Source organism: Solanum pennellii, chromosome 7 (genome assembly GCF_001406875.1).
Source record: "Solanum pennellii chromosome 7, SPENNV200".
In the NCBI taxonomy this organism is placed as follows: Eukaryota; Viridiplantae; Streptophyta; class Magnoliopsida; order Solanales; family Solanaceae; genus Solanum; species Solanum pennellii.
Window position 1 is genome coordinate 3,067,188 of NC_028643.1, and position 27,204 is coordinate 3,094,391.

The 27,204-nt window shown below is 35.0% G+C and overlaps 1 protein-coding gene across 3 annotated transcripts; it reads right to left on the reverse strand.

Annotated features, from left to right (window-relative positions):
- Positions 1-369: 369 nt before the first annotated feature.
- Positions 370-22,176, reverse strand: LOC107026090 (WD repeat-containing protein 11). 3 transcript variants are annotated; one of them, XM_015226941.2, is made up of 20 exons: positions 21,076-22,175; positions 17,126-17,588; positions 16,276-16,363; positions 15,989-16,170; positions 13,617-13,753; positions 12,658-12,724; positions 10,173-10,314; positions 9,926-10,040; positions 8,680-8,755; positions 8,405-8,587; positions 7,538-7,698; positions 6,450-6,555; positions 5,661-5,862; positions 5,245-5,531; positions 4,885-5,006; positions 3,747-3,891; positions 3,550-3,642; positions 1,404-1,477; positions 1,242-1,295; positions 370-1,169 (listed from the first exon to the last, which is right to left on the reverse strand). In XM_015226941.2, exons 1-20 carry the CDS (start codon positions 22,035-22,037, stop codon positions 884-886), a joined length of 3,945 nt encoding a protein of 1,314 aa, XP_015082427.1. In that variant the 5' UTR covers positions 22,038-22,175; the 3' UTR covers positions 370-883. The 3 variants fall into 3 exon arrangements, with proteins under 3 accessions (XP_015082427.1, XP_027774162.1, XP_015082428.1); XM_027918361.1 differs by lacking the exons at positions 370-1,169; positions 1,242-1,295; positions 1,404-1,477; positions 3,550-3,642; positions 3,747-3,891 and adding an exon at positions 4,007-4,714 and having other exon boundaries at positions 21,076-22,176; XM_015226942.2 differs by lacking the exons at positions 370-1,169; positions 1,242-1,295; positions 1,404-1,477; ... (1 more) ...; positions 3,747-3,891; positions 4,885-5,006 and adding an exon at positions 5,081-5,139 and having other exon boundaries at positions 21,076-22,176.
- Between the last annotated feature and the right edge of the window lie 5,028 nt (positions 22,177-27,204).

Here is a 27,204-nt window from a genome sequence, read left to right on the forward strand (position 1 = left end):
TATATTTTTTATGTTATTGGTTCAAATGTATGTTAAAATTTTAGTGCATCCTCCATCTCAAGTTGTTTCTCTTTCCTTTTGTTTATAGTTAATTTTTGTAAAAAAGAATGAAACTTCAATTTTTCAGCAATTCTTTAACATTAGTTTTCAATATTGATATGCTGAAAACCACTAGATTACAAAATATTTTTAATTTGAAAACAACTAATTCAAAAGTTTTTTCTCCTTTCTTAAATTTTATACAAAGTTAAAATCAAACAACTTAAAACGGAGGGAGTAATTTTAACACGCACACTCTTAGCTTATACTTCTAGACACATTGAAATGATTAATTTAGCTCATTATGGACTATAATCTATAGAAGTCTCAAACAGAGAAATATGAATCTCATAATAGAGGAATTTAATGTTTCAATAAGGAAATTAGGAACCATACAAGGAACGTATGAACTGAATAACTCAATACTGCTACATATTCAATCAATAAATAAATTTACAGCAGTTCCATTCTAATACAAAAGAATTGATCTTGCAATGTGGCTAGCTTCCAAAGGACGTGTATTATGGCACAAAACGCGTCTCAGTTGTATGAAATTGTGAGTCGTATACATGTCAAGAACAACTGCAACCAGGTTGAAAGCATCGTCAATTCTGCAATGGTTGACCACCAAAGAACTGCAATTACTTCTCTTTAATTTGACAGGCCAAGTCTTCTCAATCTGAGCTGAAGCAAAACTGTAGTTTGGGCTAGGGTCTTGGCATTTTATGACAATCGCTTAAATGTCTAGAGTTTTTAGCTCAAATGTATGGTTAAAGATGGGAAGCTTGTTCTGATGACTCGAGATCTTAAGACACGTTGTAAAAGGAATACCAGCAAAGTTTTCTCAGTCGGAGAAAGGTTGGGAGTCCATGCAAAGATGGACCAGTTTTCTCTGGTATTGTCCATAGTATTCACCAACTGCATGGACATCTTCACTTTCTGGGTTCAGTCCCGGCAAGTTAACCAACTTATCTGAAGATCTTAATTCATCATCCAAGCTAGATAGATATTCACTATGGATTTCCTGGCAAGCCAGTATAAACATGGCTGCTGTGTCTGGTTGTTGTGCCCCACGAAGAGAAGCTAACGCCTCTGGCAGTGCACCAGCAGCAACATACAAGATCAGCGCCCTGCATTGAGTTATTACTAATTAAGGGAACCATCTGTTTTCTGGAAAATAAGATATGAAGAAAAGATGATACCTCCAAATGTTGTGTTCAGAATGAAGAACATGCTGAGCCCACCTCAGCAACACCCTGCAGGACCGAAATTTTAAGTTCTTCATTTTCGACAAGTATAATACAAAGCAAATCATAGTGGTTATAGAACTTCCATGTTCTTTGCTATCAGAGATAGGTACTAACCTTGCATAATCAGTTCCTTTAAGATGTGTTGCAGCTAATGTTGCAGCATCAGTCCAGCATCCAGCATCTTGTAACTGCCAAATAGATACAACATGAAATTAACCAACAAGTAGAGAAATATGAAATGTGCCATGTTATTGGAGTTGCAAAATCTGTGCAAGTCCATTTATAATGGCTAATGAAAGGAAGAATTCTCAGAAAAATAGATTAGTAAGAGGTAAAACTTGTAGCACGTTAGCAACTATAGAAGATGCCCTAGTTAGAGGACTACAAAGATGAAAACACGACACAGCTATGGGCGCGTTTGGTACAAATGAAAATATTCAGTGACAAAATGTTTTACCCTGGAAAAACATTTTCTGGATAATTTTCTGGTGTTTGGTAAGGTATAGGTGTAACTGTCACATCTTAAACGTTGAAGTGTAAGATTTTGCTGATAGTGTTTTGGTGATATCTTTGATTCTACATATTGATAATAATGTATTCAAATGAAAATTAACAAAAAGGTCCAAAAGTTGGTCAAAGCAAGTGATAATGAGTAAAGGTTGGGATATTTGCAAAAGAGAATGATGTTTCCCAAAAGCAATGGGAAGTCATTGTCCCGATTTTGGTGGAAACAACATTTCTTAAAAAAAAATACCCACAAGGAAAAAGCAATTTTGGCCCATAAGTTGCTGCCTTATTCTAAAGAAAATTCTCCTTATTATTGGACTAAGTGCGTTTGACCTCGATTGGAACCATGTTGATTAGACCCTCCAAAAATGCTGCCACACCTGTGTCAGATCCTCCAAAAATAGATAGTTTTGGAGTCAAACACAAAACCGGCGGTATTTTTTAAGAGTCCAAGCAGCATATATACAACCAGTAATTTCCAGGCATGCTGCAGTTACTGTCTCCAATTTCACCATGATGGAAAGTGGATGCTAGCAACAAAATCGAGAACTGCACTTCCACTCTTATCAATAAATATCGTCTCCCTTCCAATCCACAGGAGTAACTCAACAAGTGATTGTCTTGTGGAGTCAAAATGAGTTTCAAATTAATTGTGCTATTCATCATCCCTGTCACATTCCACCCAAAACTTCATAGACAGCGCTTTCCAATAGTTGACAGAAGACTGCAAGGACTTTAACAATGTTTCCTCGTCAAATATCCTCACAAAGGAGCTAATTAATTCAACACACTCACTAAGATCAAAAGGAATTCGAAATTTCATACTAGTAAAATCTCCAATGGGCAAAATCTCATTCAAGGCCATGCTTCAGCTTACTTCAGATAATGTGCAATTGTACAATTGACATTGTAAGTCTTGGTTCTTACTTCTTATACAACAACTCATCTTTATCCTCTTTATCACAATTACTACGAGCACCCTTCAGGGCAGCAAACATTTTGCTCATAATTCAACTGTAGGATTTGGGAAATTTTTCATCACTAGATAAGAACAGGGCTAGAAACATTTCTCCAGTCTATTAGATGGTAAAATACCATATTTGACCTTGAAGTAGCGCAATAAAACCAGCATTTTTCATTGATACGGATTACTGTCAGTTGACTTCCGTCAGTTTAAGGACCAAAATTTAACCTTTAGTTTAATTAAAGGTTCAAGGTGCCTGGTTTAATAACATAGGGACAGAAGTACTAATACTACAATAACTCAGGAAAAACCTTACTAGTGTCCTCCTTTCCCACTGGAAAATGATTTTCTGAAAAAAGAAGTCCACCATACCAAGCACAATTTATACACATCACATACTTTTTCACTTCCTTTTAGAAGATCAATAATGATTTAACATGGTGGAAAAAGAAGCCCCGACCTATACATACACACATACATATATACAATATTTGTGTATAGATCATACATATATCATTTATTAAGCTAGTCGCAATTTTCAACATGCAGAATCAGCCTGAAAGAACATAGAGCCAGACAAGACAGTGAATAGTTCCACCAAGTAGGAAAGATAAGTGAATAGATCAAGATGCTATAAGATTTAATCATGCATCAAGCTCAATCTGCAACAAGTACACTGCAGATAGTCGATAAATCTAGCCCATTAAAGTTTAATACAATGAAGGCATATAACTTTTGCATCAATCGATCAAAGATCATTAACAAGAGAAAACGTATGGAGAACATTACCTGAGAACAAGCTTCTTGATGCCTGCCAACAGCACAAAGAAGATGTGTTCCAGACAAGGACCGGTCTGTTCTCACCATATTGGCAGCAACAACCTACACAAGCACCACAACAAGTGAGTTAACAAAGACACCAACACAATGAAAGAGAAGGAATTTATCTGGAAAAGGTACAATGAAACATTGAAAGGAAGAAGCACCTTTACAGCCAGCTCAAGTAAAGACGTTGATACAGCTGAAGAAAGGGCAACAGCACGCAATGCATTTGCAGAGAAATATGAGCTCTCTGGAGGCGTGGAGAGCAGTAAGCTGACAGCAGCTTCTAGGTTTCCAATCGATACTAATCTGGTAATCGGAAACAAAACTATTTTATTCAACGATTCAAGGTCAAATGGCAGTCACCTAATGAAATGCATGTGAAGGCCAGATATTAATTTTCATATGATGAAATCCCTAATTCTTGATTCCTTTATCTGTTCTTTTCTTAAGAAAAATGATTCCTTTATATGTTCTGTTGTTCCTAAAGAGAGTAATAAATGACACTGGTTCTGTTACGTCACTAGTTTCAGGGACTGGTGAGATTTCCAGGAATATTTGCAATAAATAGACTCGTGATTCTGTTTCTTCTTTAAGAAATGTAACTCTCAATCATTTCAAAAGCATCTGCATTCAGTCCAACCACTAGGGATACATTAAGAGATATCACACACACCCCTTCTCATTTTAGCAATCTGAGCTCCTCCATGTAGACACTCAACAATGTAAATATTTCAGAAGAGCAAATAAAAGCAAGATGGGATTCATCATTCAATCACTAATATGTTGAAGCTTATGACAGTATGCATCAGTAGTATTCTGGACTTCATCACTTGGATGGTAATGCTAATGACCAGGTTCTATCTCTCTCATTCTCTTTCTTTGATGTTCTGGTTATTGTTTCTGAAACCTATCTGGTTGATCCATCTTTCTAGTTTCTTCTTTCTTCTTGTTCTCTGCTTTTCTGCGTAGTTTCAGATTACTATAAGGTCCAGAGTACTTCTTGTTGTTTTGCCTTAAGTTTCAGTTATCTCTTTGCAGTGGTCATCCATTTCTTGGCCTCTAGTTATTGCTTCTCTTTTTTCTTTCTGATTTTGGTGTAGTTTCTTGACTGTTAGTTTAAATTTATTTCCTGCCTTGACAATTAACAAAGTTAAATATTCTCATGTTTACTACTTACAGATTGGAGGGTGTACAAGTTTCAAACTAAACTAGGCCAACCCTGTCAACCTCATTGACCAACAATGTTGGTGTGTTGGCATAAGAAGATATAAATAGACCAGTTATATAGAGGACACTCACTCATGCACACGGTTTTGAATTGCCTCTTCTCCTTCCAGCTTTTCATGCCAAGGAATCTGCTCATTAGCACGCCCCCACAACTCTTCTTGTTCAAAGGCCATCAGCTGAAGTTGACCATTTCCCTGCCAGAGAGAAGTCATAAGATTCACATATATCCTGGGAATAGAATTGAAGGCACCTAATTCCTTTCTTCTTCTTCTATTTTTTTTTAACAAGCCACTGAAGGTACTTAACTTAGAAGGTGAAAAACCATTCCTGAGAGATTGGAGAGAAGACACACAGTTAAGAGGTCACACTATGACTCTATGAGCAGATTATCTGTTTCATGAACATTCAGCAGAATTATTTGATAAAACTAACCAAAGAATTATTTTTCCCCGTTTCGGTCCCCGACTTTCCCTTTGATGATATCCTATTTAACATAGATACTTCATCAAGTTCTGACGTGGAAGCTGATTGAGGGACTCTTGCTGGAGACTTGTTAGTCAATCTTTTCATCCAGTAGTTTAAAGCTCGCGGTAATTGCAGCCAGAAAAGAGCTTCCATGGGTTCCCCAAATATAGCAGCAGCAAAGGCAAACCTTACTGCAGAACCTTTATCCACTAGACCAGCATAGAGTCTAACCATCTCATCATTAAGTATGCACCCTTGAGTAACAGACGTAGAAACATGTTAAATACTTCACCAAGTGTACAGTCCTTTATGCAAAGTTTAAGTGTAAATGCTGCTAGATAATATATCCAATAACATAATATGATATTACACAAAAATAATACCTTCTCTGCGATAAGGCTCCAGTACTTTGAGAAGCATCTCAGGCACTACAGTATCACCAATGCGGGGTGATTCAATCATGTGGTTACGAAGATCTCCAGATGTCGGAGTTCCAGGAACTTGGTGGTTCGCGTCATCTGTGGTTGTACTCCATGTATTAAACCATGATGGCTTCACACCTAACTGTAAGATTGTACGTAATGCCTGCAATAGCCAGAAGAAAATAACGAAGAGGTAACAAAATATTTATTTCCAACTTCGATATGAAAATTGTTTACCAAAAATAAAGCCAAAGGATGTGTTGCATGCCAAAGAAAGAACTGACAATTGTAATAATTTAATAACCTCAAACCAAATAGTTAATTTTGATTGGACTTTGAGCTTGACACCCTAAAAGGTTGCTTTTCAAGTGAGGGTTCTCCTAGACCATAGTCCCATACAAGTAAAAAACTGCTCATCCCCTCAATTAGTATAGGAAACCATTAACCGGAGACACACAAAGACTGGAGTTCCAAAACGTGAATAATATAACATAGGCCAACATTAGATAACACAACAGTAGGATCAGTCTGGCTATGATAAATTGATAAGATAAATGGACCTTTGTCCTAACTTGACTTCACAAGCTATCTATGAGGTCACAAATCTCCAAGACCATCTAAGGAAGGAGGCAACAACAGATTCCATCAACTAATTTGAGACACTTAACAAATTTAAATATTCTTCTCAATAAAGCATCCAATCTATGTTAGTTTAGCATGCTTTGTGGAGAAAAGGAAAAGCAAAGTTACCAGGGCATGTGGCGTGGGTAGTAATATGGGAGAACACAAAGGCACTGGTCGAAATCTTTCTTTGACTGGTCGAACTTGGGAACCATGGATCATTTTATTGTCACTCCTGCATAAGCAAAAAAAAAAAAGTTTTATAAATATATACAAGTCAGAAACCAGGAACTCTGAAAAATAAATCCATCTAGAATAGACAAAAGGTTGAATTATAACAAGTGAGATAATTATTTTTGGGTTATTGGAGAAAGTAAAAGAAATTGCATCAAGTTGAAGTATTTCAAATTTCTACTGCAAACATCATATTTCTGCCTCCAAGAGTATAAAGTGCTCAATAAGAGACGCAACCGCAGAGTCACTTAATTTGTTCTCCATATGTGTTATACGGGGACTAGCATTCGTTAGTTTTAAAGGCTAATGTGGGGAACTTTAACAATTTCTGGTAACTTATTACAGTGTCAGGATTCTTTTAAATGTAGCAGGTAATAGTAACTCAAATTAAAGCCAATTTCCCTCAAAAAAGTGTGTGAAAGAGAGACAATCAGAATACCAAATAATTAAAATCAAGCTTCTTGGAAAGGACTAGCAATAAAACAAATTGAAACAGCATCACGTAGCAAAATAACCAATCAAATCATGATAAACTCGTCCCAACTCCTAAGCACGAATGCAAACTTATGGAAAAAGAAGCAGAAACCAAGATAAAGGACTCTTCTGGCAACTCCAGACAAGCATTTACTTTCTTTCTTTTTATGAAGGCTCCAGGTAAGTATTACTTGATCTGTATCTACGCATCCAGGAGCAGGACAAGAAATTTGATTAACCTACAGAGCAATTATTCAGACAAGCATTTACTTTCTTTCTTTTTATGAAGGCTCCAGAGAAGTATTACTTTATCTGTAACTCCGCATCTAGGAGCAGGACAAGAAATTTCATTAACCTACAGAGCAATTATTCCAGAGTCTAGAGCACACAAGCTGCTTCCTACCCCATCAGATTTGTACGTTTCAATTGTTACTGAATTTTTATTTTACAACCTGGGAGAACAGATAAAACAGATAATGAAACAGAATAGTAAGCTTGTAGGAACATACATATTGACTTCAACAAGGCGAAAGCTGCTATCAGCTCCAGCGATGCATAGCACCAGTGGATCATTCTTATCTGATCGCAAAGGCAACCAATCAAGCTCCAATACAAGAGTTCCAGGAAATTGAGGTTGTAAAAGTGAATTGGCTAATGGATCAGGTGAGTCCTGCAAATGAGAAATGTAATATAGTTTAGAAGCAATTAGAACTATGTGCCAGACTTTTAGATAACCTTTGAACAGCTAATCATCGAGACTTCAGGCGGAACCCATGCAAAGAACTTGAGGGAAGGGTAATAGGAAGTTCAGTTATTCAAGTATTATGGATCTAAATAAGATAAGACTACAAATAAGGAATCACCCTTTGCTTTAGTTATCGTATTATGTGTTGTTTCTATTGTTCTCTTCTCCGTTATGTTCAGCATGTCTGTTGCACTTTGAATCTCCCTTTTCATACTTGATTTTATTATGCTTTACTTAAGCCAAGTATCTATCAGAAAGACGGAAACAGCCTCTCTATTTTCACTAGGTAGGGTAAGGGCGTAAGGCTGCATACACACCCACCCTCCTTAGACCCCACCTATGGAATTACACTGGGTATGTTGTTGTACAGATAAGGAATCACTATACGAAATGAAGCAGTAATGGGATTCTGATACTACTGGAAATATATTCTCTTTTTTTTTTTAACAAAGGTAAAGAGCTGGAAATATATTCTCCTAATCAACAGCAAAACTATCAATAATCTGTATTTCTAAGATGGGGAAAACTATAAAAATTTTCAGGTATGTCGACTTCCATAGAGGAGGAAACAAATGCACTCAGAATATTGAGGCAGATGCAAAGAAATCAACAAGGGGAATTTCTCGCTTACCAGATCAAATACCGAAAATGTATTATCATAAAACAGAACGGCAATACGCCCACGACTACGATCTCCAGGAACAACTGGTGAGAACTTGATTCTACGAATGCCTTCCCTATGGGTGTTAAATGAGGACGACTGTCCAGTAGTAACATCCCACCAGCGAATGTTTCCTGACCTGTCGCCCATAACCTACAGAACGGATGCATCACTGCCAACCTTGTTAACAGATAAGCAATCAGACAGCAAGTGACACTTCGATGTAAAAAGAACACACGGCATACCACATGAGGCAGACGATAGGCCATTGCCGTCACCAATCCCTCAGATGAAACAAATGAAGATGAAGGCCACTTTGGTCTAGAAAAATGACAACGTTATGTGAGGTACAATTGTACAGCTGATAGCAGAACAAAGACATTGAAGGAGGTAAGCAGATTCAAAGGTAAGGTAATCTGATTTTCGCTCTCACCCAGGCTACACTTTAAAGAAGGTGAAAAAAACATGTGACCTACACTTATTTTTTTAAAACTGGTAACTTTGTATATTCCTCAAAAGTGACCTACACTTCTATTTTAGATTGTTTCAGAAACTTGGCATCTTTACTTACCTTTGAACCTAACAAAAATTGATAATACAGAAATTTTCTTTATTTATTAATAAATTTTCTTTCTTGCTAGATGATACACAATGACACATAAAAGAGACCACTGATAATCTGATACCTTGCACTCTCTGCAACACATACCTCATAACAAAAGAACAGAAATTTGCTATACAATTGAACAAACATTATGAAGTCCTTATTTTTGTTAGCAAGTCATAAATAAAGCTACAAACCGGAGCTCAGAACTCAAGGAAAAGCAAAGGTTCACGAAAAGTATTTAATCAATTACATTGATTGCTAGTAGGCCACAGGGATGCACATTTAAATTCTTATTATATAATCAGCTTGTTCCCAGCATATAGGCAAGGATCAGAAGTGTCCATTTAGCAGCTGACTGCTTGTAGGTGTAGCTTAAGCAGATTACAAAGACTCAGCATTCTTTGATCCACAAAAGAACCTTTCAGTATTTTAAAATTGAAATATAAAAAGATATAATTAGTTTCTGCCCAACTTGAAAGACAAATATTGCACACATACAGAGAGAGAGAGAGAGAGAGAAAGGACAGAGGAAACTAATCTTAAGGTTAGCCCTTTGCCAAATCCATATTGCTTCATAATACTGATTCAATCGTTAAATCAAAATATTTACTTTTGATAAAGGATCACTATACCTTCACATTATCTACCGGGCTATAACAATAAAAAGTCAATTGCTCTTCCATTGCTTTGACCATGCATTCAAACACTCCCTACCACCCCCGAAATTTTGATTGGATATAATATTACTTGGTAAAATGAAATCAGAAGGGAAATATTTGTAACTAATTCTACAAGACCATAGTAAAAATATCAACTTAGACAGTTAGCCCACCAAATGCTAACTAATTGACTATCGTTGTTTTATAAACATTAGAAGAAAATACCTAAAGTCACGGATCCTTCGACCATGAACCTCAAAAACTCCAAGTGCACCATTGACTAGTGCAAAAGAGAAACTTTCTGAAAATTCATCTTGAGATCCATCTGTCCCAGCTCCTTCTGCAGTCAAATTTTACTCCATAAGTATCAACATTCACAAAAAACAACAGTCATAGAAGACATCATTTTGTAAGTCAGATAAGGAAATATGTACTTAAGTAATGCGTGAAAAATCAAGTAAACTGAGCTCACTAGCATCTGCTGCTGCAACTGCTTCTTTTGTTGGGGAGGATGTCTCTGTTGACGCTACGGCAGGACGATCTTTAGGCAATGGCCGCGGTACTGTTGGAAGAGTCCATTCTAGCACAGTGAACGGGAGAGCTAGTGATCTAAGCTGCATTGAAAAATATAATACAATAAAAGTTGGAAAGTAAAGAATAAATAATGCAATGGCAGATTAACGCCAACCAGGCAGACAAAAAGATGTTATTTTCTAACTGTACTTCAATTATACATTTATACTTGTGAAAGAACATCCTAAAATAAACAAGGAACCATCAGGCAAGCGGGATTAACTTAGTCGGCTTTTTCAGGAGTACTGGTGACACTAGGGTGGCTACAAGCATATGGTCATCATTTCCACAAGGTAAGTTCAGAATCCAGTTAGATCCAATTCAATATGTTGAATAAGTTTTCACAAGTAATTTGACGTGTTAGATACAGAAACAGCACATGACTGAACAAGGGACTGACACTGAATTGCATGGTAACCAAATCCTAAATGGCAAGGAGTTCAAATTCCACGTTTCAAAACCTGATAAAAACGCTGTGTTTTTCCATGGGAGCATCTTTTCAAAAGCCCAACTGCCTAAGTGTGAAGAGGTTTGCAGCATGAAGTGAGAGAAGCTGATCTTTTCATAACTAACCTGGATATTAGATTCCTAAAGCTTTTCTTTTCCTTCTTCTTTTTGATGACCATGGTCTTCGAACAGGGGGTATTTATACAAGGTTGGAGGCTTAAGATAGGGAATTAGAAGTTAATTAGAAGTCAATTCAGTTAGGAGCTGATGTGTCACAAAATAGGTTAGGCAGTTAGTACTTTCAGGAAAACAGTTAACACTGCTCATGTGTCACAAAGCTGGTTAGGAACTATCATCTATGTAGATGAAATTCCCAATTGTATAAATACAGTACTTGATGTACATTGCTATTCGTTCATGAATAATATCATGCTCTTCTCTCTTTCTTCTACAATTCTATCTCTGTTGGCTATAATTCTCGGAATTACTCATTCCTAAAGCTTTTCTTTGTCACTACTCACTAATTTATTGAAAATTTGGAGAGAACTACAACATGACCATTGCAATCCTACAAGTGGGGTCCGGGGAGGGGTGGTGTGTACACAATCTTACCCCACTACCTTGTGAAGGTAGAGAGTTTGTTTCCAATAGACCCTCAGTTGAAATAAAAATTGGGTATGAAAGAAAATACAGTAGTGAAGAAGTCATGCTAAAACTAATGGGGAAAAGAACAATAGCAAATATCAATAATAAGATAACCAAAGCAAGGGAAACAACAAGTAATAATAAAATCGAAGAATAGGATAGTAGGAGAGTAATAATAATAATATTGATAAGGAAAACTAAACAACAATCGAATACATACTAACTTTCTACCCTAATCTTTGTCGTTCATATCTTCCAATCTAGAGTCATATCCTTTGTAATCCCATCTAATCACCTCTTCACAATACTCCATTGTGGGACTCAACACCCCCTCCGCACGCCCATAATTGGACATTTGGAGCATATATAATATAAGATGAGGCCACCATCGGGTGAAATAAGACTTGGGTGGACATGTCTCGGATACCATGTTGAAATGCGTAATCATCTCATCTAAAAGCTTAAGCTTTTATTGAGAGCAGAGCACACTTTATATTCTTAATTTATTCTCAACGACTATACCAAAATATAAGATGGTTGATCATTCTGATAGAATTGGTTAGAAGATTATACAATCACCCATGAAGTCCTACATCCTAAAATCAACCAAGATCCTAAAAGATTCTTTATTAATAGAATCTTCGAAAAACAACTCTTATCTTAATCTAGAAAGACGTTCTTTGAGCTACAAGTAAAGTTTTGACATGCAAGAACTCCACAGTTCTCATAGAAAGAGGATGTAAAACAAACAATTTTTCTTTTCCTTTTTCCGTTAAGGGTGGGGAAGTACCTTTCATCCAAAGTTGTGGCTTAGCTGTCAATGAAATTAGGGAAAACCTTGGAGAACAGTTCAACTCCCAGCAAAGACAATAGACAAAAGATAAAAGACAAAAAAAAAAAACAAAGACTAAGTGATCTATCTGCCTAGGCCTTGTGGCAGCATACATATATGTATGTTGTGGGTTGGTAACAAGTACTTAAATGAATAGCTGAGGTGCACTTTTACTAACCGGATACCATTGTTATAAAAGTAAAGGGTAGGGAAGTAACTGTGTTCGCTATGAGCAACTTCAGAGCACTTAGAATCCACAGTTTGATAAAATATTACGCCTTAATCTCATTAGTTGGGTCAACTTACAATCCACGATACCTTCATTTTTCGAAATGGATCCACAATACTTTCATTAATTTCAAAAATGCTATCTCAAGATCCAAACATTAATTGAAACAAGCGGGAACCATATTTTACTTGAGATGAATCATGGCGAGAATAAGAGAAAGAACATATTTACCATGATTGGTGTCTTAGTCATAGCCCAAACTTCTACTGGTGCATCACGAAACAAAATCAATAGGTACCTACATGACAGAGACCATTTTTAGGCTTAAAAGCTTAGGCAACATCAAAGACTTTTATCAGATCAATGAGAAATGATAAAAAGGACATAGGATAAGATGCGGAATAAAGAGAACACACATGGTGAGTAAATCCACATTTGTTGGAACAAATCATTAGCTAGAAGCAATCACTTATATCACAGTTATGTAGAAAGCAAAGAGAAAATCAATACCCATTCGGTATATAATCTAAATAAGTCCCAAAGAGTTTCCTTAGAATTCCCTTTCCCAAGCAATTATGCTGCGCTTATAAGATTACATGTGTTCTCAATGATCTAAATGGGTTTAGGAATGGAAGAAGAGGGTCAGTCATGGTGCAAGCCTGGAAAACAACCTCCCGAATTCCCCACTCCAATTTTGTTCTTTATAAACAATGCAAACGTTACCAATAGAAAAAACAATGTAGAGGAGTAATACATGGCCACAAAGCTGTAATTCGTCTAGAAGTTTCAAAAACACAAAAAAAAGAATGAGCTTGTATTAAAACAATTTGAAGTGCATCATTAATGGAGAACAGGAGGAAGAGACTGACTTATTTGTCTCTCGACATTTCTTTTTTCAGAAAATGCTTTTTATTTACAAATTTAGAAAAACTTATTTCCATGTTTCACAAGTCAATAACAGTAATGTCTTTAAATACATGGGCTGGCAGGGATACCTTGTAATACTGAATCCCATTCCCTAGCACATACATGTCTCTTATAATAAAATTAGTACAATACTAAAATTCTTCACCAAAGCTTAACTACTCCTGGTAATATAGAGTAAAGATCTCGCTAACACTATTGAATCGAGAAAAACAAAAGCATTTCATCTTTTATTGCACACAATATTGACAGGTTCACAAATGCACCTGCCGGAAGATGAAGCCCTTAAAGCTCTAATAGGTGCTCGCTCTGGTTTCTGCAGAACACGAAATGGTCGATTGAGTCCACTTCGAAGACATGTCACAACGAGCCTATTGATGTAGCCACCTGCTTTTTCTGTACCCTGAAGTCCAAAATGAAGATTCTGTATGAGACCAGTCTTTTTTATATTGAAACTAGTGAATATGCCTATACTTCACATGGTTGCAAAAGATTTCTTTAATTAATGAAATGATCCTTTAAAATTCTCAAGTCCTAATCTAACTAAAAAAAACAAGGTTTTTCCGAAAATAAAAATAATTTTATTTTTTCTTCGAAAGACAATCTAAACATACAAGTTTAAAACTTAAACACAACAGCAATTTGCATAACTTAAACTTTGAAATACTTAACCAAAAAGTCAAGTCAAAACATAACCTTAAGTGAATATAAATTTAAGTAGCCACAACACCACAGCAAACAAAATCCAAAAGCAAAAGTTTGAAACAGCTCTTGCATCCAAAAGGTTTTCACAACAATTGAACTACAAAGAGAATTAGCCCATAAAATATTACACTGCAAAATTTTAGCAACTTTAATTAGTGGATATCAATATCAACCTTAATTCCAACCAAAAAATAGGTACTGTAAATTCTTGTGTTTAACATTTGCCTTGGAAATATTCCTTTCAAGAAAATCTAAGGACCAACTTGACAAATTTAAAAGAGCATTCTTCACATTTTAATACAGCAAAATTTAAACAATTTAAAAGGCAAAAAAGACTCTTAGGTCAGCTCTAGGACTCGGGTCTAGTGGTAAGACCACAATGCATGATGTGTGGGTGACGTACGTCTTGGGTTCGAACCCTACAATACAACCTACAAAACCGGTATTTAAGTAAGAAAGGTAGACGGTGGAATCATTATCTACCAAGTCTTAAACTGTACACAACTAGCCCTCGGAGATTTCTTGGTATCAGAAAAGAAACTCTTCCGTCAGCACTCAGCATTTGATATTTAGAAAATAAAATTAACCTATAAAGTTTGTTGCTTCTTATAACCGTGTTGTCCGGACCAGCTCTCATGCACCTCGATTAATTCCACCGGATACCCTGTCACCTCTCACCAGCAACTACGAGTTAACTCTGTCCACTAAGGCTAGGACAAATGGGAAGAATCACCTAGTGCTTTTGTCTCCATTGAGATTTGATCCTGAGACCTCATGGCTCAATCACTTCATTAACAACTAGGCCACACCTTTGGGTGCAACCTATACAGTTTCTTAGTAGCACTTTTGAAACAAGTGTGGATGCATAATTGTTGCCCTTTTATTCCTTTCTCAATTGTATACATTTGAAGTGTTCAAGTAGTTCCTTTTAAGATCTTCAGTTGTCAAATTCAAACTAGTTGATTACTAATTTGTATCCCTCTTCTCCTTTTTTTTTTTCTTTTTTAAATTTTACTTTTGGCTTTTCTTTTTCTCTTTCTTTCTTTCTTTGTTACTTCATCTTCCCTACACATTTTTCGCCTTTCTTCTGCAAAGACATTGTCTCCACCCATTTTAAGTTATTTTCTATATTTCTTCCCCGATCATCTCTCAAACACATCAGTAAATATTTTCTTTTCTTTCCTCAGAAGAAAAATATTTTCTTTTCTCGAAAATTTCAACAAAATCCCTACATTTGATTCTTACGCATAATAACTTTTCACACCAGTACACATATACGAAATTTTATTTCGTTACCTAAAGTAAGGACTTGGGGCCACAAATAGGAAAAAGGAAACCCCAAGGGTATGGCCTAGTGGTCAAGGAAGTGGGTTGAAAATCATGAGGTCTCAGATTCATTTCCCTGCAAAAGCAAAAACACTAGGTGATTTCTTCTCATTTGTCTAAGCCTTGGTGGATAGTCACCTAGATCATGAGTTGGTGGAAGGCAGCAGGTGCCTCATGGAACTAGTCGAGGTGCACACAAGCTGGCTAGAACACCACGATTATCAAAAATAAATAGGAGAAGAGGAATGAAAAGACATAATTGAAAGAAAATGAAAGGCATAATCTGGAAGAGTAGATTTATAAGAATCTTAGCTGCTGAGAGATGTCATATCACCTGACTATTAAATGAGAAGGGGAAATGGGGGAAAATCTGAGAAAAATAAATAAATAGAATCATATCTTAGGAGGTGCCGTAATGCCTCTCTATAGACTATGATAATATATATTATAGATATTACTTGTGATGATAGTCTATATGCAAGGGAAAAAAATATACAGTGGAAGATTCCTCGGTGATAGAAATCTAAAGAGACACTCAACAGGTTGAGAAGATGTGAGCATTATGTTTCTCCTTGGAAATAAACTTCTTGCTGTTTATATTTGTCACCTGTGAGTACGAGAAAGAAACCAGCCGGGAATTTCCAAGCCACCTTAATCCCCTGACAACACTGTTATGGACTGCAAAGCTAACACTGACAGCGTTGGCAGAGACATCAATCACGTCTATTGTACCACTTTGAGTTCCCACAGCAACAAGCGGAACAGCGACAGCTGGAGAGTTTCCTCCACCTTCATGATTGTAAGCTATTTAGTGGCAAAACCAGCACTACCTCATCCAAAATCTTGATAAATTTGTATAATACAAAAAAAGTAGCAGTCAACAAATATACTTACGTCCCAAAGTAGCAGTCAAAGAAGGGGAAGGTACAGCCAACATAGTCACCGCTGAAGAAAGAAGATGAAGCTGCCCAACTAGACTAATCTACAATCAATAAAATAACCTTCAGTGATGGGGGGAAAATCTTAAAATTCTAAGACAAAAGAAGACATCATTTTATTAGTGATCATTATTTAAAAGCCCATGATGATACGCTTCCATTTTTTTCCTGTCAGCCAATGAAAGGAGGCCCTCCATGCCAGTAAGAATGACCAGAATGAATATTTTCTCCACTATTAATGCAGGTATATCTCAAAAAGGCATACCTTGCAAAACTATCACTAACTATAAAAGAACAAGGAATAGAACCAACTCTTTTTGTTGGGCACAGAAGCCCAATAGAAAAATCTCACACAACTCAACTAACCGAGGAGTGAGGACAGCAAGTCTTGACTTTTATATTAATTTTGTGCATAACTATAAAAGGCTGAGTAGGTCGCTTCATTTAAATCCTAGTATGCAACCAATAAGTTCAATGTATTTACCCGTATGTTCACTGCACCAATTTATTAAAAAAAAATTGGACATCCAACTACAACTTTAGCGACATTCTGCCTAATCTATATAATAACCAGTAACAAGAGAGTGTTGTAAGGTAAAAACAGAGAGAGTAAAACTACGCCCCTTTTATGTTATTATCAATATTTAATCTCTGTGTGTGTTCAATTGGAGAGGAGGGGGCTAAAAGTAATAATGCCAACAATATATATTATATACCAAAGTTTTGTTCATAAATTGTTTTGTATTGTACCAGCAACTTGATATGCAACATTGTTTAATGACCAAAGTTACGCAAGTTTAACCAACCTTAAAGGACACCTCATCTAGGCTTGTAGTGGATTTTGACAGACAGGTCCTGCTTCTATTTGCATCAGTTGACAGTGGAACTGTGCTAGTCTCAGAGTTGTGACCCATGGGAATCTCTGAAGGTACAGACTTACTGGCTTCTGCAACAATATCTGGATTTGACATGTCCTTCTGAATATCTACGGATCCTTCAGCAGTCAGGAGCCATTTCCATACTTTCCCATCATCAGAAATGGTGATTAAACGCGTCTTAGATAAAACAAGGGATTCATCACAAAAATCAAATGGATTATCAAAATCCACATCAGCTGAATGATGTGCATCTGAATAAAGCTTGCCAATAGTTTGAAAGGCGGCATCTGAATGGGAGATAACAGCTGCAAGAATTGAGGGGGAAGGAACGGTTGTCCCTATTGAGGGCATCAATTCTTCCATCGCACACATTGTGTGCACTTGCTCTCCGCTGTGACAACATGCAGATTATTATCCCTTTGAACTCCCATAAATACAAAAATTTGATATGTGCAAGGTTATGAAAATGGGAAAATTAGAGTTTCAACTCACGATCATGCAGAAACAAGGACAAAGTAAAAAATGTTTTACAAGGTAACGAAAAACAAACCATTAGACTAATGAAAAAGAGCATTGCAGATGAGTGCTCACATGAGTTAGTGAATTCAGTTAAAAGCAACTTATCTGGCTACCAGAAAACAAATAACTACTGAGTTAAGTCATGGCGTACTTCATACAATGCCACGATAGCTACAAATCAATCCAGCTATGAACTGATTGAAACCAAAATCAATCAACCTACAAATCAATCCTGCTATGAACTGATTGAACCCAGACTTGATCAGCTTGCAAAGTTTTAGTTCAAGCATGTTGAAGTGTGTGACTATCTCATCTAAAAACTTAAATTGTTAGAGAGATCACCCTTTTAATTATTTAATTATATCCTCAATACGCCCTCTCTCGTGCCCTCTCTCGTACAGGCCTAATTCTTTTACAGGGCCAAGCATGTGGAAATTCTTTTTAATTTGGGTGGCGGTGAGATTCAGTCGCATGACCTATGCCTGCTTTGATACCATGTTGAAGTGTGTAACCATCTTATTTAGAAGCTTAAGCTGCTAGACAAAACACACTTTTTAATTATTTAATTGCTTTGATACCATGTTGAAGTGTGTAACCATCTTATTTAGAAGCTTAAGTTGCTAGAGAAAGCACACTTTTTAATTATTTAATTACATTCTCAACATGCTCCCTCACGTGCAGGCTCTAGCTAAGTTAGGTAGTTTGTTGTTAGAATATCTATCCTAGTAGGAAGATGGAAAGAATATACTATACACTATAGGGGAGTCAAAGAATAGGCCTGTTGGAACTATATCAAAATTAAAATGACAAGGAATATTCGTATCCGTATATAATAAGTTGGGCTCTATCCTTCCCGTCCACCTCATTAATATCTGGAGGGAAGAATCTGAGGGTAGCCTGGCATAACCAAATAATTGTTTTGCCAATGAATGATTTCTCGCAACAGAAATAAGTAATTGAAAACATTTCCAATACCGGCAGTGGCTCCCGCTGAAGCAATTGTAGCAACTCCTGCGCCGATTCATATTGCACCTTCTAATCTTACATAATAATAAAGAAAGTTAGCTCTTTATTTGTTTACCTCGCCCTTCTTTCTTTTCTTCGATTTTAGGTGGTAAAAAAGAATGGAATTTCTGACCTTGTACCCAAAGTGCGGTACACCTCACACAAATGTTGCAGGTGGCAGATGTATAATGTACTACTTCGATCCAGCAACTTCTTAGGAGTAGGTTTTGGCTTGCCCCTCTCCATACAGTCAAGTGGCTTCTTTTTCATGGGCCAAGTACGTGGAAAATCTTTTTAGTTTGGGTAGCGGTTAGATTCGATCCTAGGACCTCTGCCCGCTCTGATACTATGTTTAAGTGTGTGATCTCATCCAATGTTAGGGCCCCAAAATCAAAATTGCTCACCTCCAGATGCTAACCACTAATCGTGAGGTGGGGTGTTAAAGAACAACAAAAGTCCCACACTGGTGTTTAATGAGATGGATAAACTCCTTATAAGGCTTGAACAATCCTCCTCTCTTTGAGCTAGCTTTTGTGGTGTGAGTTAGGCTCAGGACCTAATTTCACCGATATCAGAGCAGGGTCTATCTTACCTAATGTTGGGGCCCCCAAAATCAAAATTGTTCACGCACAAGATGTTAAGCACTAGGCGTGAGGTGAGGTGTTGAAGAATGACAAAAGTCTCACATTGGTGGTTATAAGATGGGTGGAATCCTTGTAATACTTGGGCAATCCTCCTTCTAGCTTTTGGGGTGTGAGTTAACCCAAGCCTAATTTCACAAAGCACATCAAGTTGTATTCATAATTCCTTGTTTTGAGATGCAATAATGTTCTTTAAGAAAAATTAATTGTTCTCCAATGTTAAGGCCAGTTTGGCCCTAGATTTCCCAAATAATATTTGGAGAAAATTTTGGCAAATAGTGTTTGTCCATACAACTTGTCATTATTTGGCAAATATCCCAAATACTAGTTTTTTCTAGTATTTGGGTCAAATCTCATTATTTGGGATCTTTTAAAATTGAAATTTTTCACCAAAGTTTTATCTTTTACAAAAACACCCTCTATAGTAGTTATTTGCGTTGTATTACATAGTTTTTTAGGTGAATATTCAGTGAATATGAAAATGATGATATGGCTATTGATAAAATTGATGAACAATCAGCTCAGAGTAACAAAGTCATGTGCTTTGTCTACTTCATGATGTACGAAATGGTGCTTGTTGCACTCACTCCAAACTATCACATTGCTCTTGTCATGGGCACTACTTGTTATTTGTTGCAACGAAGATCCAGTTGACTTGTAATACAAATTTATGGTTTTAGTTTTGATAGTTTTCAAAACTTATGGATATAAATCATATTTTTCTAAAAGATGAAATATATTTTCCAAATACTATGGCCAAGCACATGGTCAATTTTCACCTAAATAACATTTGCCAAGAATATTTGAAAATCTATGGCCAAACGTTAGCTTAAAGGTTCTCCAAATCTCACACCTCTAAACAATGAGTTACAATTTTCTAACTAGATTAAAATAATTTCTCAGAAACACCTAGCAAACAGTGAACTCAATGTAAGTATAACAACAATGACAAAGTTGTCTTGTCTCCCATATCCTTTATTTGCATTATGTTTTATTCTTGCAAAGTCATAGTGATTCCAAGAGACTGGGTCTTTGGGACAATTTCCCTCGATGTGATTTTAGTTCCCCCTCATCCCTTTTAAATCATCTTTAATCATCATAGTACTGAACTAATGGACTCGGTGCAGTTGGAGACATGTTTAAACCATACAGGTATCAGGTATGTGCTCTCATTTTATCTCTTGTGTGGTACTCTGTCAGGTGCTAGTAAATTATGTTCATTTGTTTTTGTTTTTTCGGGAAGTACAACTTAAACACCAAAATAATTCTAATTTAACTTCATGAAACAACAGGGAAAGAAAATAAATGTTTGTGTATGAGAATCAATAGCCTAAACATCTAGACAGCTGCAGGTTAGGATAAGCTTTGGGAATTGAAGTATTTGTACATTTTGTTTTGCCTCACATAGAAAAACTACTAGTAACCCTTCTAAGTTTGTGACAGGAAACATTGGATTCACCGCGACGGACGAATACAAAAGTCAACATAGTGGACTATATAGTCAACCATTGGCATATCACTAAGTGATCCTAAAACAAAAATCGAAGAGTGAAAGCAACTCATACTTCTCGGTTAAATGTTCCTGAGTTACGATAAGCATAGTACAATATACCACAACAAGTAAAAGATCACAGGTCTATCACGTAAAGCTTCAGCAATCAGTGACTAAATAATTGAATTTCATGCGAAATACTCTAGTTTATAAGTACTTACTCTTTCCGCCGCCAAGTACTGAGCTTTCCATCAAGATGAGCACAGTACAGAACTTCAATATTCGAGTCAGGTAACACCTCCAGAAACTTCCCACATCCCCGGGGCAGCCCAGACGAGAACAGTGCTGTCTCATACTGCAGATCAAACACTACCAATTCCCTCGGAAACGCCACGAAGATCAAATGCATCCAGTGTGGTGAAAATGCAAATTTCGAAATGTACGTCGGAAATGTAGCTGATGCCGGAGCTCCATTACCTCCAGTTGATGAATCCCTCTCTAGTTTCTGCAATTCAGTAGTATCCGTACGAATTTGAAGTTCCTTAAGCACCACATCATTCTCTGTATCTCCCAATGCAGTCACTGAAAGCAAAAATCCTTTAAGTCCTAGGGCACAAAAATGCCGCGAATCAAACGGATCACGACGTAGACACGAGAAATACTCCGGCGCAGCATCATATTTGAAGAAACACCGACCCGTGGAAGTATTAAACAGAGAAAGCAACGAAGGTCCACATAAAGCAGCTAAGATCCATGAATCCGGTCCAGTTTGTACCCAACATAGATCCTGAATCCCAAGTTTAGAACCTGAACCAGTATCAAAGAAAATCGTCGGAGATTTAGACCGGAAATCAAGTAAACAAATTCGTCCTTGACGATCACCGACAGCGAGAAGAAGATGATGTTGAGGAACGTCGATTAAATGCGGAAGATTCTGTGGGGACCACTTGACGGAAGTGATGAAAGGGGACAATGAGGTAGTAGAAGAGGACGGTGGTGGAAGAGGGATAGTAGTAACGAGTTGCATAGAATGAGTTTCGACGACGGATACAGAGCTACCGGAGGCGTAAGCAAATAGGCCGGCGGGAGAAATATCAGCGGATCCACCGTTGTTCCGGGAAGGTGGGCCAGGTAACATACAGTCCCATGACTCATTTGGTGGCTTTTGAATTTGTATCGACATGGCCGGAAAATGCTATATTTGGGAAATTCCGATCGGAGCTGAGATTTTGGAATTTTTGAACGGAAAATTCAGTCGAGACTGAAGAAGATGGCCGGGGACATTGTAGCACGTTGAAGAGTCTTCATAGCAACTCTTTTTTATTATTATTTATATTATATATACTATAAAGTTTTTGATAATTGATTTTAATAATATTTGGAATTTGTAGCTATGTTTTATGATAAAAATCTCAAATTTTAATCTAAACATTTTTATAGTTTATATCTTAATGCTTTGAAATTTTATTAACTTTTTAAATTTGATCACCTTGAAGCAATAATCAAAAGTGATCGTGATCATATCAAAGTAGACTATTCTTAATAAGATATTTGAGATAATCTCAATCTTGAATTGTAATTCTATATTTTTTATAGAAACGAAAAGTAAGAACAAAATTTATCGTAAAATTGATACATAAAACGACTTAAATAGTTTGTTTCAGTTTGAATTCTCTCAACGAAATTATAACAACAAAAGAGAAAAGTATGGAGAAATGACAACAAACAATTGTATGTAAACATGTATAAAGTAAGTATACAGTTTGATGATATAATTAAAATTATTCATACGTAGAAAAAAAAGATGAAATGGTAAACAACTATTTGGTGTATTTGAATGTACAACAATTACATACACAATCCTTGACTTGTATTTCGAAGGTACCAAAAGTTAGATGTCAAGTTTTAAATCGACTAGTGTTCGCCATGAGTTATTTTACTTTATTGTATATATTTGAACTAGCTCATAAAAGTATTTGTTTTTAGCTCAAAAATGTCCTTTTTTTAGATAATCGACACGGTTCTTAATTTTTAATTTTTTTTAATCTAAAAATTGAAAGACTATGCGAATTCTTGAAGTGCGAAATTGCTGCTGAAAGTTTGACTAGAAATTATGAAAATATTTCATCAAAGAGCATGTGTTCTAGAGTTATAAAATTGGCCAATGTCAAAATAGATATTTGGGTTCGATTTCAAGCAGCTATATTTTTATGTATATTAATGAAACGATCCGTTATGTTGATTTTAAAAAAAAATTATAATTATAAGTATGTATATTCTATGTTGATTTTCAATTTATTGAAATCAATGGACCGAATCGATTGTCCCTCAAGTTAAACCAGCCATGTCTATTGATTTCATGGATTGGACCCTAAGGAAATAGACAATCTACCAATCTGGTATTGATTTTCCTTAAAAAATCGTTTCAATTCATTAATTTCAACTCAGCTTTTAATAGTACAAACACGATAAAATATCGAATAATTAAAATACAAATATGTTAAATTCTGAATATAAAGTAGAAAAATATTGGATGGGTAATTAGAAATGAAAACACTTGTTATTGTAAACATAAGTATATCTATAGAATAGGTAAATGATAAAGCTAACTTGAAAGTTAAAGAGTTTGTGAGTGAATGAGATTAATTATTATATGCCGTATAAGTCTTCTTTCTTTTCTTTTTTGTGTTTAGTCAAATGATAGATACAAAATAAAAAATGGAGGTCTATCTGATGCGCACAAAGCGCTCACCCTAAAGACAGAATTTGTGAAAGAGATTATAGAAACGATCAGTTATTCTAAAAAAATTAAGAAAAAATACCACTAAAATATAAAAAAAAGTAAATGTAATATAACCACGTTTGAACATACAATAATCCTTTTTCAAACTTGAAAGATTAACTTAAAATTGAAGTGAACTTTGATTTACAATTTATAACCAAAGAAGTTCTTTTAAAAAATTAAAATAAAATTTGTATGTGAAAATCCTTCAAAAGTATTAATTACTATTAGTTTTCCCTCATCATTTTTTAAAATTATTTCGAAATAATTTTTTTGAATCAAATATTTAGCATAAATATTTTTTCTACCTCACGAAGGTAGAGATAATGTATGTATATACATCGCCCTTTTTGAATTTTACTTGTAGAATTATTTTAAGTATATATTTTATTATTGTTAGACGATATTTTCCGTCAACTTATTTTTGGTATTTTCTTGAAGTAATGAGATACTTTCTCATAATAAATATTATGTAAGACCAAAGTAGAGAAAAATAATAAATACATGCTAAATAAGACCCTAAATAATAGAAGTAATACAAAGTTTTAACTTATAAATAACTCAACTTTCTAATATAGGATTAAGAATTGCCTAATTACTCAATCATGACCTAACAAAAGTGTATAATTTCAAGTGACCTTTCTGATACTTGTCAATTCATTTGTGTTTTACTTGTTTAAGTATTTGACTAATGAAAAGGAATTTTAAAAAATACTTTTCCTTCTACTAAGATATTTATTCTCTTTATTAAAATATTATTAAAATAAAAAAATATTATTACTCTAATTTCAACTTCCAAAGAAAAGTTTGGGGAAGGGAAAAAATTAAGTTCAAACTATACAATTTTTGTTAGTTTAGCTCGTAATTATGTTCGGACACAATAATTTGTTAAATTACCATTCATATTACTTTTCGCTAGTTTAAGTCGTAATTATGTTTAGGCACAATAATTTATTCATTTACGACTCATATCATTTTTTGTTAGATAGATATAGTAACGGACTTATGTATATGTATCTTGAATATATATGGGTCAATTTAGGTGTAATTTGTTTTAGATGTATTGTATTCTTCCATGATTTACATTTATATATGATACATTGTTCTCTCGCTTATCTCTTTTCTATCTCACTTGTCGCTCTCTCTATGTATTTGTATGGTAAAATGTGTTTGAATTTTACAAAATTTTATTTATTTGTATATATAGTAAAAATTTCATGTATAAGTGTATCCAAAAACAATTTCATTCAATATATATATATATATATATGATAGTAATTTCATTTTATATATCCCATATAATAAAATAAATATATCTAATATCAAAGATGCATGTACTTAATATCATCTGTATATCTGTTAAAACGATTGATAAATATACGTATTAAAAAAAATAGAAGTTTAATATGACATGGCATTCAACCAGGAGAATAGGAAGCTTTAATTACATAAGTGTTTTTTTTTTTAAATAAGAATAATTAAATGATATTGTAATTCGAGAAGAAACAAAAATATTTAATAAGCAATTTCCCAAAACTATTCAGAAAATTTACTAAGATATTTATCTAATTAGGCAATTTTCCCAAAAATTAAATACTTCTCTTCATTTTGTAAAATGACAAAGATTATAGTCTAATTTTTTTTCCTTTTCAAAAGTAACTAAAGAAAAGGATCGACTAATTAATTAACATGATTAAACGTTTAAGGAGCTCAAATCTTTTTTAAGAGTTACAATTATTGATTTTTGTTACACCAGGATATTCATTAACTGGTTATTGGTTTAAATAATATAAAGAAATAAAAGCAATGTTTATTGGGAAAAAAACAATCTCAAAGATTTGTTGAGTTCTTTGTTTTTTCTCTTTTGATTTATCACTCAATGTCCGTCGTTTTAAGGGACGGATAATTTGAATTCGCATGAAAAAATCACATTTTGATGATTTTTAGCGTTTTCTATCAAAGGTGACTTCATATTCAGAATTTAAATTCAAGACTTTTGATTAAGAATGAATGAGTAATCTATCACTCCATCCCAACCTTTGATACATAGTACTTGTTTTTCCTTGTTTTTTCTTTTTTACTTTCCTCTTATCTTTTTTCAAGTTGTAAAATTTTCTTTTCATTTTTTCTTTAATGTTTTAGAAGCCAACCCTTCGTCAAATGGATCTAAAGAAATGGATTTTGGGGCTAACTCAATCCTCAAAGCTAGCTTATGAGGGGAGAATAGTCCAAGTTCATATAAGAAGATCATTCATCTTATTAATCATTAATCATCGATATGAGACTTTTTTTCATTTTTCAACACCCCATCTCACACTCAGGGTTGGACAATTCAATTTAGGGATCCATCATCGATGATTGATAAGATGAGTGATTTTCTTATATGAATTTGGACAATTTTCTTCTCATAAGCAACTAGTTTTGGGGGGTTGAGTTAGGCCCAAAATCCATTTCATTATAGAGAAAACTACCGAAATAGCAAATACAACAGACATAATAAGGTTCTATAGCTATAGTTTCAATAATTACATTCCATAACTATAGTTGTTGTTATAGAAGTTGCAGTTTGTCTATTTCTATCCATTTGTATATTTCACTTGCGAATATACAAATTAGGCAACTATATACAAATTTTGTATTTATACATTTAGGAATTTTTCAGAACTCTGTTTGTATATTTCGCTTGCCAATATACAAACAAAGTAATTTATTATGAATTTTTCATAAATTATATACAAATAGCTAGGGCAAGCATATACAAAATTTTAAATTTATACAATCAAGAACCGAATTATATAAATTCTTGGGTTATACAAATCATGTTGATTATACAGATAAGGTGATTTATACATATTAGGTGAATAACGAGAATTAAAAAAATTATAGCCGTAATTATAATTTTCTTAAACTGTAGCTATAACAACTAATATAGGTTAAATGTTTGCTATTCTGCATGATTTTCCTTTCATTATATTGTATTAGAGTCAAATTCGGTGTGGGCCGTAGAAAATCGAGCAATCATGGCGTGGAAATATACCCCAATCCATAAATGGCACACTCCAAACTAAACAATTCTGAGACCTTGAATAAAGAAAGGGTGATGAAATAGTGAGTTAGACCTAAGACCTAACCTAACAGAGGTCTCGAATAAAGAAAGGGTGATGAAATAGTGAGTTAGGCCTAAGACTTAACTTAACAGAGGTGAAAAGATTTGTAAGAGAGAAAAAAGGCCAAGCACCAATCTTCACCATTCACAAGCCATCAATAGTAGGACAAGTCCACATGATTACTGATCCTCTCCACTTACAGAATTCAAATATTGAGGGGTCATACTTGCAAAGATGTTGCACAATCTTGTACAATAATGATCCTAGAAGAAAAATCCATAACCAAAGAGATAAAGTTGCATTCAAATTCCATCTCAAAATTATTATTTTTATCTTACGTACCAAACGATCTCTGAGTGAACAGTATTAGAGCTGAGGTCAAAAGAGAAATGGACCCTGACACAAATGTTGTATTGGGCAAGGATGTTTTCTTGTTGTGCCTTAAGGCTGGCATTGATGGG